This window comes from Tamandua tetradactyla, chromosome 7 (assembly GCF_023851605.1).
Source record: "Tamandua tetradactyla isolate mTamTet1 chromosome 7, mTamTet1.pri, whole genome shotgun sequence".
Lineage (NCBI taxonomy): Eukaryota > Metazoa > Chordata > Mammalia > Pilosa > Myrmecophagidae > Tamandua > Tamandua tetradactyla.
Genome location: NC_135333.1, coordinates 125,023,860 through 125,037,824, shown reverse-complemented (window position 1 = coordinate 125,037,824; position 13,965 = coordinate 125,023,860). Strand labels below are relative to the sequence as shown.

General features: G+C 42.6%; 1 protein-coding gene across 4 annotated transcripts in view; it reads right to left on the bottom strand.

Annotated features, from left to right (window-relative positions):
• Nucleotides 1-2,061: 2,061 nt before the first annotated feature.
• OS9 (OS9 endoplasmic reticulum lectin) overlaps nucleotides 2,062-13,965 on the bottom strand; it is a 30,575-nt gene continuing 18,671 nt past the window's right edge. Inside the window, exons 6-15 of one of the 4 annotated variants that reach the window (XM_077111221.1) lie at nucleotides 6,949-7,159; nucleotides 6,715-6,831; nucleotides 6,417-6,517; nucleotides 6,172-6,223; nucleotides 5,373-5,461; nucleotides 4,870-5,139; nucleotides 4,420-4,609; nucleotides 3,385-3,549; nucleotides 3,097-3,209; nucleotides 2,062-2,781 (exon numbers count right to left, since the gene is read on the bottom strand). In XM_077111221.1, the coding sequence (XP_076967336.1) occupies nucleotides 2,656-2,781; nucleotides 3,097-3,209; nucleotides 3,385-3,549; nucleotides 4,420-4,609; nucleotides 4,870-5,139; nucleotides 5,373-5,461; nucleotides 6,172-6,223; nucleotides 6,417-6,517; nucleotides 6,715-6,831; nucleotides 6,949-7,159 (1,434 nt within the window). In that variant the 3' untranslated portion in view covers nucleotides 2,062-2,655. The remainder of the gene's footprint in view (nucleotides 2,782-3,096; nucleotides 3,210-3,384; nucleotides 3,550-4,419; nucleotides 4,610-4,869; nucleotides 5,140-5,372; nucleotides 5,462-6,171; nucleotides 6,224-6,416; nucleotides 6,518-6,714; nucleotides 6,832-6,948; nucleotides 7,160-13,965) is intronic. The other 3 variants (XM_077111222.1, XM_077111223.1, XM_077111224.1) reach the window with 3 other exon arrangements.

Here is a 13,965-nt window from a genome sequence, read left to right as displayed (position 1 = left end):
TAAAGAAGTAGTGACAGGCACAGATGCAGGTGTGCAGTCTGGGGAGGCAAAGGGAAAGGAAGAGGGGGAAATAGAAAAGAAGATGCAACTGAAGGACCTGACCATCCCATCCCTACTTTCAAATCAAAGACCCTGGACTCCCTTACTTGATCTCCATTTTTCTCCCTGGTGGCAAAAGTTTGTCCCTTTCCTCATCGTGAGCTCAGGAGTGTAAGAAAGTATGAAAGGTAATAAGGACTCTAGAGAGAAGGGAATTACCTGCAAAGGGAACCACAGGCCAGTGGGAAATTGCTTTATTATCCACCCAGCAAAAGATGATAAGATGGCAAACCCCACAGCAAATCCCAGATATCAAGTAAACTACTTGATTATTATTATTTTTTTTTAATGAGTGGCATCTCTGGTCTTGTGGAGAGATTTGAAGGTTGTCAGTGGATGGGGAGACAGAACAATTCCTCCAGGTTGTGGCAGAATAAGATTCTAGAAAGGACTCCCTGGGTGGGTGAAGAAGAGCTACTGCCCCTTTATATCTGTGCCTCCTTCCCAGCTCACCTTGAGTTTCCTCACTTGGATTCCTGTTGGCATCCTCTGCAACCCTTCTCCCCCCTCCCCATCTGCCACATGGCCTGTTCCCTCCTTTTGTTTGCCTAAACATAGCTGGAATATTTAACCTTCTCCAAGGAAGTATTACCAAAACGGAAAGAAGTAAAACAAATTTTTTAACTGAAGGTATAAACCAGTTACTTATAGTGAGGCTTCTAGAACACAGTCATCTGATGATGCCCATCCCCATAAATCAAAGATAACACTCCTGGCACCCCCTTCCTCCCCCAGTCTAAGACCTTCTATTGTATCTTCTGGTCAGCTCTAAGACTCTTGCTTTCAAATACCATCCAGTGTCTTTGGAACTCAGGAGTTGGTTTATAATAATAATAAAAGTTTTTGAGCACTTACTGTGAGCCAGATATTGGTCTAAGAGCTTGACACACTTTATTTATGAGACAAATACTATTATCCCCGATTTTTTTTTTCTTTTACCAGTCAGGAAACAGCACTTGAAAGGTTAAAGAACTTGTTCAGGGCCCCACTGCTAGTGAATAGAAATGTGAGGATCTGAACCCAGAATTCTGACTAGAGCTGCACTCAGAGCGTGTCTGAGATCTTGCACAGGTGAAGTATTCTTCCTCTAATGATACTCAAATAGATCTGGGGAAACAGGCTTTTATAAGCTCACCCATTAACATTCCAAAATAATGCAATTTAAGCATGATTTGCACAATAAACTTTGGCCCACCATTCAACAAGAAGAGGGTCCCTTTCATACAACTTCCTTCAATAACAGCTGAACCCCTCACTTGTCACTGTTGGGGACGTGGGGCTTCTTTGTCCTCTATCTGTTTTCTTACCTTAGAAGCCAGTGGAGAGACTTTAGCAGAGATGGGGAGCCAGAAGAGATCCTCTGCTCATCTCTGCCTTTAGGGGCCTCTGCACTGGGAGGAGGAAGGAAGGAGGAGGGGAACAACATACCTGCACCTGGCAATGGGAAAACGGGATACCTGATGGAAGGTCCACTCCCTGGTCCACCTGCCTTTGGCATGTGTGGACAGCAGCCCTTTCTCTGGGCATGGCCAAAGGTAGAGGTCTTTTTCTGGGAAATGTTGATATGATATAGCCAGGCTGGTGTGGGTAAGGATGGCAAATGGAGACTGGAGCATGCTGCAGGGAGAGATCTCCAAGGTAGGAAAACTCAGTGTGTCCATTCCAGCTTTCAGAGTGTGAAGGGGCAGAAGATAGAGAAGGAACTGTGTTAAAGAAGGAAAGGAACAGAGCTGGAGAGAGGTGGAAAGGGATGGAAGACAGTTCTGCAAATGTTGAGCTCCTTGCCAGGCCAGCCTGCTTTGCTTGTCCATTCTGATCTTTTCCTGAACATCCCAGCTCCCATCAGTGATAGCTGTGGAACAAAGAACAGGACAAGAGACTGTGCTCCACGACGAAGGCAATGACAAGCTTCATCCCTACTTGAGCCCACCTTCCAAACAGAAACAGCAAAAGACTGATGAGTTGATGGTCCAGTTCTTTATTTAGAAACCTGATTGTTCAAGAACAAGGTGGGCGGTTCTTCACCCTGTCCTTTTGGCTAGGATTGTGTCAGAGGTGGTAGGCAACTTTCTCCCAATTCCTCAGCAACGGAGGTACAGGCCCCTCCATTCAGAAGCACAGATTGTAGGGGACAGTGTCGGCAATGAAAGGGAGCAGGAAATCCCAAGGCAATTCAAGGGAAGAGGGTAAAGTGACTTGAAACAGCAATAGGGGCAGGGAATGGGGGGAGTCTGCCTTTTTAGGGTCTGCTAAACAGCAACAATAAGTTCGAGAATGGTAACAGGGAAAGCCAAAGAGGAGAGGAAGGGGATGTGGGGAAAAGCCTAGGAAAGCAAAAACCACAGGCCTATGAGGCCTCGAGGACGGCTCTCAATAGTAGCAGCAACACTCATTCCACAGCCCCCTCACGCCTCCAGAGATGGGGCTCACGAAGTCCACAGCTCAGCTCCACTCTGCTGTTTTGCCTTCAGGGGCCCAGGTTGGGAGTTGGGGGTAGGAAGAGCCAGTCTATAGGAAGACTCTGGATTCCTTGGAGGGCCATTTGCAGCGGTGGTTTCAGAAGTCAAACTCGTCCGGGTCCCCCGTGCCCTCTCTGTCTCCAGAGCTCCACACCCGGCGGTAATTGCTCTCCAGCTCTCTCTGCCGTTGCCGCTCCTTCTGAGCCTCTTCTGCTCCCTGCACCTGGTGGTGAGGGTGGGGGGTGAGCCGGAGTTGCTGACAGGTGAGCCAAGGGATGCACTGGATGCTTAAGCATCCAGGAAGGTCAAGGGCCTGGCAACCTTGGGGAAGGCAGGCATTGAGGACACACACTTCTTAAGGGGCCACACTTCCTGAGTGCCCTCCAGAACCACTAGTTTTACAGAGGAGGATACTGCAGCTCAGGAAGTGGCAAGGCTGGGATGCCCTTGTGTGACTCTTATTCATGCTCTCATCACTGCAGCATGTTAAAAGTAGAGGCACGCTAACGGACCAGGCTTGGGGGAGAATGCCTCTCACCAAGATATTGAAGAAAATCTCCTTGAGGTTTTTTGTGTCCTCATCAGTCAGCCAACGTGTTTCTTCCTCAGCTCCTTCACCCCCTGGTCGGATGATTTTGATTTCAATTTTACCTGGAAAGGAGCAGGAGGGCAGTAAGAGAAAAAGAAGGCTGGGAGTTTGGGTGGATGTTCCCCTCCCCCCAGACTCTACGCCTAAGGTTTCCAGTCCACCTTGACCCAGCCCTTCCACTTGGGGCCACAAGCCCTTCCAATAGCTCCGGATCCAGCCCCGCCCTTCAGGGCCCACCTTCAGCTGTGAGTCCCTCCCTCTCCAGCAGCTCTTTCACCAGCCCCTCGATTTGTTTCAGCTGTGGGTTTTCCCGTTTCATCTCGAGGACAGTCAGATCCTGATTGGGGCCTCTGTGATGGAGCCTGGTGACCCGGACCCGGACTCTGTGCTCAGGATCCTCCTCTTAGAGGGGAAGACACACAGGAAGACACAAAGCAGAGCCGTGACTCCCTAGGTTAGGAGCTGTGATTGTCACCTCTCCTTTTAAGCCATCAACTGGTGTTGGCAGCTGTTGCATCTCAAACACATATATGAGCCAAAGTTCAAAAAAATCTGTGTCCCCAATTCCAGCCTATCAAGCCTCCCTTCTTCCCTCCCTACCCAATAATTCTGCCCATCACCTACAGGAAAACAACTATATTTCTGAAACAAATTTCCAGGCCACCTGGACTGACAGAGTTTTGTTTTGAGAAGCAGGTGGAAAAACTATTTTGGCCATTGATATATTGGTACATTAAAGGCAGTGCTATATTTATAGAGTTGGTGGGATGGAAGGTTTGAAAGTGGAACTGTCCCAGAGCATCTGGAATGTCTGATCTCCATGCCTATAGGGACCTGTGGAATGGACACAGGGGATGCAAGAAGAAGAAACAAAGTCTGTCCAGGCAACTAACTGGCTCACTTGCAGCTGGACTGGCCTATTAATACCCTGGAGGCTGGGGCCTCTGCCAGAGTAAAGTCCTAATTGTTGGTAGGCTGTAGTCTGTATCCTTCACAGCTGTGTGGTTCCTGGAATGTCTAATGATCGCCCACTATGTGCCAGGCACAGAGTACAGGAGCAAACCAGAAAACAAGAAAGATGGGCTCTAAAAGTTGCTTCCCCAAAGCATGAACAGGTGGTGACCATGCAAACGGACCAGGGCAGTAGCAAGGATAGGGTTTCAGACAGAGAGAAGAGAACAGCAGACTCAAAAGGAAAGATGTGGTGCCCTCCAGGAGCAGAGGGATAAAGAAAACGGACTTGCCTGCTCCTTGCCGTGGGATAGCTCTCACCTGTAAGCTGGGGTGAGGCAGGAGGCTTCTGGGGGACAACCCTCCTTTTCCTGCGCTTCTTCACCAGCTCTGGACTCTGTTTTCCCTCCAGCCTTTTGATGAGCTTGTTGAGAGTGGACGTCAGGGTCAGCATTGCCCGGTCACGCTCCGACTCCTTCTTCAATCCATCTGGGTCCAGCTCCTTCTCTGTCTGAAATGCTCAAGGAGGCGTGAAGAGTCAAGGGTCTGGGGAGTGGCTGATGCTCCAAAGTCTGCTAATCCTCTCCCAGATCCCCCTTCCACAGGGGTCCCTTTTCAGTTAAATAAACAACTGTTATTTCAGAGTCCTCTGTCCTATGTCCCATGTGGTGCCAGGTGCTGTACTACACTGTACCCTTTGTTTTCTTTTAGCCCCCTGGCCTGCCCTGTCCTGCAGAAGCAGGAAGCAATAGGAATAAGAGCTGTGCTCACCTCCTGGATGATGTTCTCCAGTTCCCGCTCCATGCCAGCCTTCACCTCTGAACGGAGCCGGTCTCGGTCTGATGGGAGCAGTATCCCTTCCAGTTCCTTCTCAAATTCTCCCAGTAACTGCTGCTCATCCTCATCTTCATCTTCGTCCTCATCGTCCTCCTCCTCTTCTTCCACCTCACTCTGATGTCCTACCTCCTCTCCTTTTCCCTTTGTTTGAGGGACTTCTGTGGCATCATCTGCAGGCTGCTCCTGGCCTGGGTTAGGCTTCCCCTGGGGTGCCACAGGGACCAGGAATTGGGAAGAAAAAGTAGGCACTGGGAGTTTTAGTGGAGACATGGGGTCTAGGGCATACAAGTAGTGTCAGGGACATGTTAGTGGGAAACTCAGGGGGACAAAAAGGAGTTGGCTCTATAGATCCTAGTTCAGGTTCAGGTTTGGTGTGGCTTTTTAAATGCTCCCAGTCGGGAGGCAGGCTCTATTTCTCCTTTGAGCAGGGGCCATACCTTTTTTGCTCCACCTTTCAGCTCCTCTATCAATCGAATCAAGTCCGCAGGACTCCGAATGACTTTGACCTGAACGTTGTTCTGAAAATCTGAGATGAAAGAACAGGAATGGATCTGCCGCATACTAAATGCCATATTGACTTCCTAAGGAGAAGCAATGAGGACTCCAAGGAAGGACATGGCCCCTGTGCCCAGGAGCTACCTGTCTGGTCAGTGAGACCGGGAAACACAGCCCTACAGCGAGTCTGTCCTAAGGACTCACAGGTAGGAGAGAGAGGGATGCTAATAAGCTGCCGAGGTTCCCTGCTCTTTCATGCACTTCTGAGGGCCTTCTCGCAATCATTCCGAATTTCAGGACTACAGAAGATGTTCTGGCACCAAGATCCTCTCCCCGGATCCTGTTCTCCTCTTTCCACAAATATTCACTATTTATTGGGCGTCTGCTCAGTTCCAGACAGTCTATCAGGAACTACACATTCATCCTCGTTTCATCTCACCACAACTCTCTAAGGCAGGGGTTATTACCTGCATTTTATTGGTAAGGAAATTGAGGTTAAGTGAAGTTACCCAGGATTACAAAGTCAGCAAGTAGCAGAGTGTTCTGCTACCTCCCTAAAATAGCATTATTGTTTACAATGAGTATTAATTCCTATAGATGTGAATTAGGCTGCCCAACTTCCCTCCCAATGTTTAGCTCCACCCTTACCCTCGCCAACTTTACGACACAAACAATAATGTTGGCACCTGGTGTCAGCAACCTACTATGCAAGCAATAAAGGAGGCGCAGAGGTTCACTCACTATCGGGAGGCCCTGGAGCTGGATCTGTTGCCTCAAGATTTGGTTCTTGCTCCTGATGAGAAGGAAAAGGGCAGAGTCAGGTGTGCAAGATTTTTTTATACCTGCCGCTCTCAAGGCAATGGTTCTGGATATCTTCTGGCATCCCCAGAGAGATGTAGGTCACCTCATAGTGACCTCAGCTCAAGTATCCCTCCCCATCCCAACGCCCGAGTCCAGCCTCGTCAGAGAAGCAGAAGCTGGCTCACATCAGTCTGTGCTTCCTCCCCTCCTGGGGTCTGGTCCTCTGACTCATGAATCATCTTCCAGAAATCCGATTCCTTATTGTCATCCTTGGATGGGCTTGCACCTGGGGTACAGAGAACAGGGAGGAATCTGAAAGGAGGGGAGAAATGGAGGGAGCAAACAGAATGGAGTACATTCCCTTCCTCTATTACTAAGGAGTAAGGGTCCATAGGACTCTCCCACCCCCACCCTCAATGATCAGTACTGGACAATAATAATTGGGGAGGCAAGTTTTGTGGAATAAGGGAAACAAAGCCCTACCTGCTTTCTTTGGGGATGTCACTTGGTCTTGGGGATGAGACTTGGTCTCACTCCATATTTGGGGATCTGTGTCTTGTATGTCCTCCACGATTTTATCTCCACTCTGCTTTGAGTCTACTGAGAAACAACATGAAGGCAGGATGGGGACACATTTCTCTGGGCTACTCAATACTGTATCTTCTGCTACCCCCTGTCCATGTACCGCCTTGCTGCCCTGCTCTTCTAAATACTCACCAGCTTGTCTCTGAACGTAGGCCCTGTACTCCTCAGGCTGCAGCGTAGGGTGACAGAGAATGGCCTGGGGGGCAGCACTGGGTGGGGGCCGGAGGAGAGGGTGTGGGCAGAGTCGAGGAGTCCGGATGGTCAGCACATAGGAACAGGACAGCGGCTCATCCACGCGATCAATATAGTCCCCAGAAATGCCAGCGCCCTCATCACACAGAAACTACCGGGACAGAAAGGGGGAATATAGGATATTTACCATAAAAAGTTAGCTTTAGTTCTTTGAGCAACTACCTTTTATTAAGCGCTTACTGTAAGTCAGGTACTGTGCAAAGCCCTTTGCATACATCAGCTCATTTCATTATCACAAAAACACATTGTGGGAGGTATTAGTATCTCAATTTTGTGGCTTAAGAAACTTCAGTTGATGTAATTAAGGGATTTGTTCAGGTTGACCTGTTGCTAAGTGGTAAAAAAAAGGAATTGAACCCAGGCAGCTTAACTCTAGGTAACCAGCTGATTTTCATCTATTTCACATTCTTGCTTTATATAAATATGCTATACACTTATAACCATTTGTTATATATATTCTTTTTCCGTGCATATATAGTTAAAAACACATATGGTAAAAAAACACCTCAAACAGCTCTAAGGTCCTTGTGTTATTCAGGAAGAGAATAAAGATACTGATTAACATTGGCCTTGGATAAATAAAGTATGTACCAATGTTGTTTCTAAGGCAACAATTGAAGTAAATGAAAGAGGGGTTCCAGATCCAGGATGCAGTGTGATTTGCTTCATGGACCCATTCTCCAGTAAAACATCCATAACTGGTAAAAACTATTTTTAAAAACAACCATTTAAAAGTCCCTAGAAATCTTCCTAAGGGCGTACAGCAAATGAAGAAACATTTATTGAAGAAAATCTTCTAAATCTTGAAGGCTCAGAGTATGGCACTTGACCCTTGACCTGCTCCCTCCTTCTGCCCCTCACCTGGAGGGGTGGGCCACCATTATTTCTCTTTATTTTATTTTTTAAATTTTTATTGATACAACATACAAACACATGCATTCTTTCTTTATTAATTTTTTTAAACATAACAACATACAAACATGAATATTCTTACCATATGATCATTCCATTCTTGGTATATAATCAATAACTCACAATATCATCACATAGTTGTATATTTTTCACGATGATCATTTCTTAGAACATTTGCATCAATTCAGAAAAAGAAATAAAAAGAAAAAAACCTCATACATACCATACCCCTTCCCCCTCCCTCTCATTGATTGCTAGTATTTCCATCTACCCAATATTTTAACCTTTGTTTCCCCTATTTTTTTCTATACCCCTTATCACTCCCTTTCATTGATCACTAGCATTTCAATCTAATAAATTTAACATTTGTTCCCCCTATTATTTATTTATTTTTAATCCATATGTTTTACTCATCTGTCTATATAATAGAAAAAAGAAGCATCAGACACAAGGTTTTCACAATCACACAATCACATTGAGAAAGCTATATCATTATATAGTCATCTTCAAGAAACATGCAAGCACATACATTCTTAACATACAAACATTCCATACATGGTATACAATCAGTGGCTCACAATATCATCACATAGTTGTATATTCATCACTATGATCATGTTTTAGAGCATTTGCATACTCCAGAAAAAGAAATAAGAAGAAAAAAGAAAAAACTCATACATATCATATCCCTTACCCCTCCCTCTCATTGACCATTAGTATTTCCATCTATCTAATCTATATATATTTTAATTTTAATATTTGTTCCCCCTATTATTTATCTTTAATCCTTTTGTTTTACTCATCTGTCCATACCATTGATAAAAGGAGCATCAGATACAAGGTTTTCACAATCACACAGTCACATTGTGAAAGCGCTATCATTATACAATCATCTTCAAGAAACACACCATTATTTCTTAACTCTCCTCTCTCTGCCGACTCTGAGTTGCAGAGACTAAATTCCTGGTGAATGTGGCCACTGATCAAGGGGTCCTTCTTCCGCCCAGACTGTATCATAGGGAAAGGCTCAACAGCAGGTGGTGCAGACCAAAGATTCAGGGGCCCTGACTGCCCTTGCCCCTGGCCATTTTTAGGAAGTTCCACATCAGGAGATGCAAGCCAAGAATACCAGAGGCTACCGCCCCCAGCCAGCGCCCTGCTCATAAAGCAGGGGCATCATTCCCAGAGAGTGGGCCACTGTCCTTGCACACACACCCACCGCCCCCCCCCCCCAAGTGTAGAGAACAGGCCAGGGGGAGAGGCAGTCCATAAGAACAGAGAGCTCTGAAGCTGTCCCCAAAAGAACGGACTTTATTTGAAGCAGAGTTTGGGAAGTTCCAGCTTAAGAATGTTCTTGAAAACAATGAAGATTTTGGTGGTAAGCAATTAAGAGGAGGCTGATAGCTCCACTAAAGCAACAAGAAACCATAAGACAGCTGGTTTACCAGAGACAATCAGGAAAAGAGAAGCAACTAAGGGCTCTCCTGGGGTTAGAACAAAACTCAAATATTTGTGTATAAAAGGGGCTTGAATTTAATTGGATCAAACTGCAGAACAATTTAGGTCCAGCGCCTTGTCAAAAACAAGGGAGCAATCAGCTGGTATTAGTGATGCCTAACAGCTGAGCATAATACCAGCAGAGGCAGACAGCTTAACAAGTTAGAGAACAAGAACAGCCCTGTTAAAATCCCCATCATCTGGGGTGACTAGGTGCATGCACAGGAACACTATCAGAGGCTCCATTTTGCAGGGGAATAGACGTCAATAAAATAGTTCAGCCAAGTCACTAAGCAAATCAACAAGAAAACAACAAAAATAAATCCTTGGTGCAAGGGGGCAAGAGTCAGCATCTAGTTGCAATTATATCACTTAAAATGTCCAGCTTTCAACAAAAAAAAAAACATGAGACATGCAAAGAAACATCAAGGTATGATCCAGACAGGAAAAAAGAAGCAGACAACTGAAGCTTCCTGTGGGGGAAACCAAATGTTGGATTTTACAGACAAAGACTTCAAAGTAGTCATTATAAATATTTTCAGAGAACTAAAGGAAATCATACTAGATGACATAAAGGAAGGTATACTGACAATGTCTCATCAAATAAAGACTATGAAAAAAGTTAAATTATTAAAATGAACTAAGGAAAGAAGCAAAACCCTCCCAGTTTGCAGATAACATGACCCTATAATTAGATAATCCTGAAAAATCCACAATAAAGCTACTAAAACTAGTGAGTGAATTCAGCAAAATCATGGGGCACAGGATCAACGCACAAAAATCAGTAATTTCTTTACATTATTAATGAACAAGCTGAAGAAGAAATCAAGAAAAAAATTCTATTTACAATAGCAACTACAAGAATCAAAGACTTAGGAATAAATTTAAACTAGGATGTAAAGGATTTGTACATGGAAAACTACAAAACATTGCTGGAAAAAAAAAAGGAGACCTAAATAAATGGAAGGATGTTCCATGTTCATGCACTGTTAACTAAATGTTGTTAAGATGACAATTCTACCTAAAGCTATGTACAGATTCAATGCAATTCCAGTAAAAATTCCAATGACTTTTTTGCAGAAATGGAAAGGACAATCATCAAATTCATAAGCAATGGAAAGGGGGCACAAATAGCTAAAAATCATCTTGGAAAAGAAAAAGTTGGAGGACATATGCTGTCTGATTTCAAAACGTATTACAGAGCTCTAGTAACCAAAACAGCATGGGACTATAGATTACAAGACTTCAAGTGTTGCAACGGGGCTGCCAAACCCAGGAGACTCAGGAAGAGAAACCAGCAACTGTGGACTGGCAGGTGCCACAAAACAACAACAACAAAAAGAAAACACCATGGGACTGCACAAGGACAGACATATAGACCAATGGACTAGAACTGAGAGTTTAGAAGAAAACCCTCACACCTTTGATCTACTGGGTGGGGAAAGAATAGTCTCTTCAAGAAATAATGCTTGGAGAACTACATAGCCATATGCAAAAGATTGATGGTGGACCCCTACCGCATACCATATACAAAAGTTAACTCACAATGGATTAAAGCCTTATACATAAGAACTAAAACTATAAAACTTTTATAAGAAAGCACAGGGAAACGTCTTCAGGACTGTGTGTTGGGCGGTGGTTTCTTAGACTACACACCAAAAGCACAAGTAACAAAAGAAGAAACAGATAAACGGGACTACATCAAAATTAAAAATTTTTGTGCATCAAAGGACTTTATCAATAAAGCAAAAAGACAACATGTAGAATGGGAGAAAATACTTGGAAACCATGTGTCTGAAAAGGGTTTAATATACAAAATTTGTAGAGAACTTCTACAACCCAACAATAAAAAGACACCTAATCCAATTTTAAAAAGGACAAAAGACTTGAATAGACATTTATCCAAAGAAGATGCATAAATGGCCAATAAGAAGACAAAAAGATGCTCAAAGTCGTTAGCCATCAGGGAACTGCAAATTAAAACTATGATGAGAAATACGTAGGGTAATATATAAGATTCCACAAGGGTTCCATGCACTAGAGTAACTTTCCAGAAACCTACAACCTCCAGATGGGTCCCTGGTCCAGATAAGTCCTGACACCTAGCCCAGCCTCTCCAGAACATCAATAGTTCCGTCTTCCTACCCTATATTAGGGACAGACCCTTCCAACATGAGAAATTTAGAATTGCCAGAGCCCAAACACCCCTAGAGAGAGCAATGGAAAGATCGAAGGTGATGGTAGAGTTATACAGAGAAGATAGGATTTAATAAATGAATATGAATGCTGAATCATTAAATTGATACCTCTTTTAGTCTCCAGTATTTTAGAGCAGCTAGAAGTAAAAACCTAAAATTGTGAAATTGTAACCTGTTTCAAACTCTGAAATATGTTCTACAACTAACTGTGGTGCTGTGTTTTGAAATTTATAGCTTTTTTGTATATATGTTATTTTTCACAAAAAAGGGGGAAAAAAGTCGATTGTGATGACAAAAAAAAAAATTTAAGCCCTCTAGTCTCCTATATTCTGGAGCAGCTAGAAGGAAAAATATGAGAGGATCGTATGGTAGCCCATGGCAAACTCTGGGATCTGTCCTGTAACTACTTGTTGAAGAGTGCTTTGAAAACTATTGCTTTTTTTTTTTAATCATATCATTTTTTTATTAATTAAAAAAACGAAATTAACACAACATTTAGAAATCATTCCATTCTACATATGCAATCAGTAATTCTTAAAACTATTGCTTTTTAATTGCTTTGCTTTGTATATACGTTATACTATACAATAAAATGTGATGCAAATGTTAAAAAAGAAAGAACTAGTAACAGTCCTACTCAAAGTCTTCAAAAAAAGTGAAGAGGAGTGAAAGCTAAATGACTAATTCTATGAAAACATCACCCTAATATGAAAACCAAAGATATGATAATAAAAGAAAATTACAGACCACTCTCTATAATTAATATAGATGCAAAAATCTTCACAAAATGTTCACAAATTGAATCCAGCAGCACATTAAAAAATTTAACACCATGAACAAGTGAGGTTTATTCCAGGTATGCAAGGCAGGTTCAACACAAGAAAAATCAATTAACGTAATTCACAACATCAATTAATCAAAGTGGAAAACCACATGACCATCTTGATTGATGCAGAAATGGCATTTGAGAAAATTTAAATTCCTGTCTTGATGAAAACAGTTCAAGAGATAGGAATAGGATGGTACTTCCTCAACATGATAAAGGGAATATAAGATAAACCCACAGCTGACATAATACTCAATGGGTAAGGGCTGAGGACTGAAAACATCCCCAATAAGACTGGGAGCAAAGCAAGGATGTCCACTGTCACCACTGTTTTCAACATTGTACTGGAATGTATATCCAGAGAAATTAGGCAAGAAAAAGAAATAAAAGTCATCCAAATTGGAAATGAAGAAGTAAAGCTTTCACTATTTGCAGATGACATGATATGCCAAAAATCCTGAAAAATCTACAGCAAAGCTACTAGAGCTAATAACTGAATACAACAAAGTGGTAGGGTATAAGATCATCACACAAAATCAGTAGTATTTCTATACACTAGTAATGAGCAGTCTGAGGAGGAAATCAAGGAATAATTCCTGTTACAATAACAACCAAAAAAATCAAATATTTGGAATAAATTTAACCAAGGCCAAAAAAACAAAAAAAACCACATAGAGAAAACTACAAGAAATTGCTAAAAGAAACCTGTGAAAACCTAAATAAGTTGAAGGACATACTATGCTAATAGACTGAAAGACTAAATATAGTTAAGATGTCAGTGCTACCAAAATTGATTTGTAGATTCAACGCAATATCAATTAGATAGAAGATAAAGACTGAGACTGTATAGCTTAGCAAAAACTTGACTGGTCAGTGATGATGATTTCATGTGAAAATATAAGAATACTTTTACATGAAGGAGAACAAACTAATGTCGACATTGTACAGTGTTGAAAATGGGATGGTGAATGGAAAAATACAATCAATGCAAACTAGAGTCTATAGCTAACAGTAATATTGTAATAGGCTTCCAGGAAATGTAACAAAGACAATTTGTTGAATCATAAAAAACAAAAGCAAACAAACAAACAAACAAACAAATCTATGCTGAGAAACTATTTCACACCCACTAGAGTAGTTACTAATAAAAAAAACAGAAAACAACAAGTGCTGGAGAGGCTGTGGAGAGATAGGATCACTCTTACATTGTTGGTGAGAATATAAAATGTTGCAGCCACTGTGAAAAACAGTATGGGGACCCTTCAGAAAGTTAAGTATAGAATTACCATATGACTTGGCAATTTCACATTTAGGTATATACCTAAAATAAATGAAAGCAGGGACTCGGACATTTGCACACCAATGTTCACAGTAGCATTATTCATAATTGCCAAAAAGTGGAAGGAACCCATGTGACCATCAGCAGATGAATGGATTAAAAAAAGTGGTATATACATATAATGG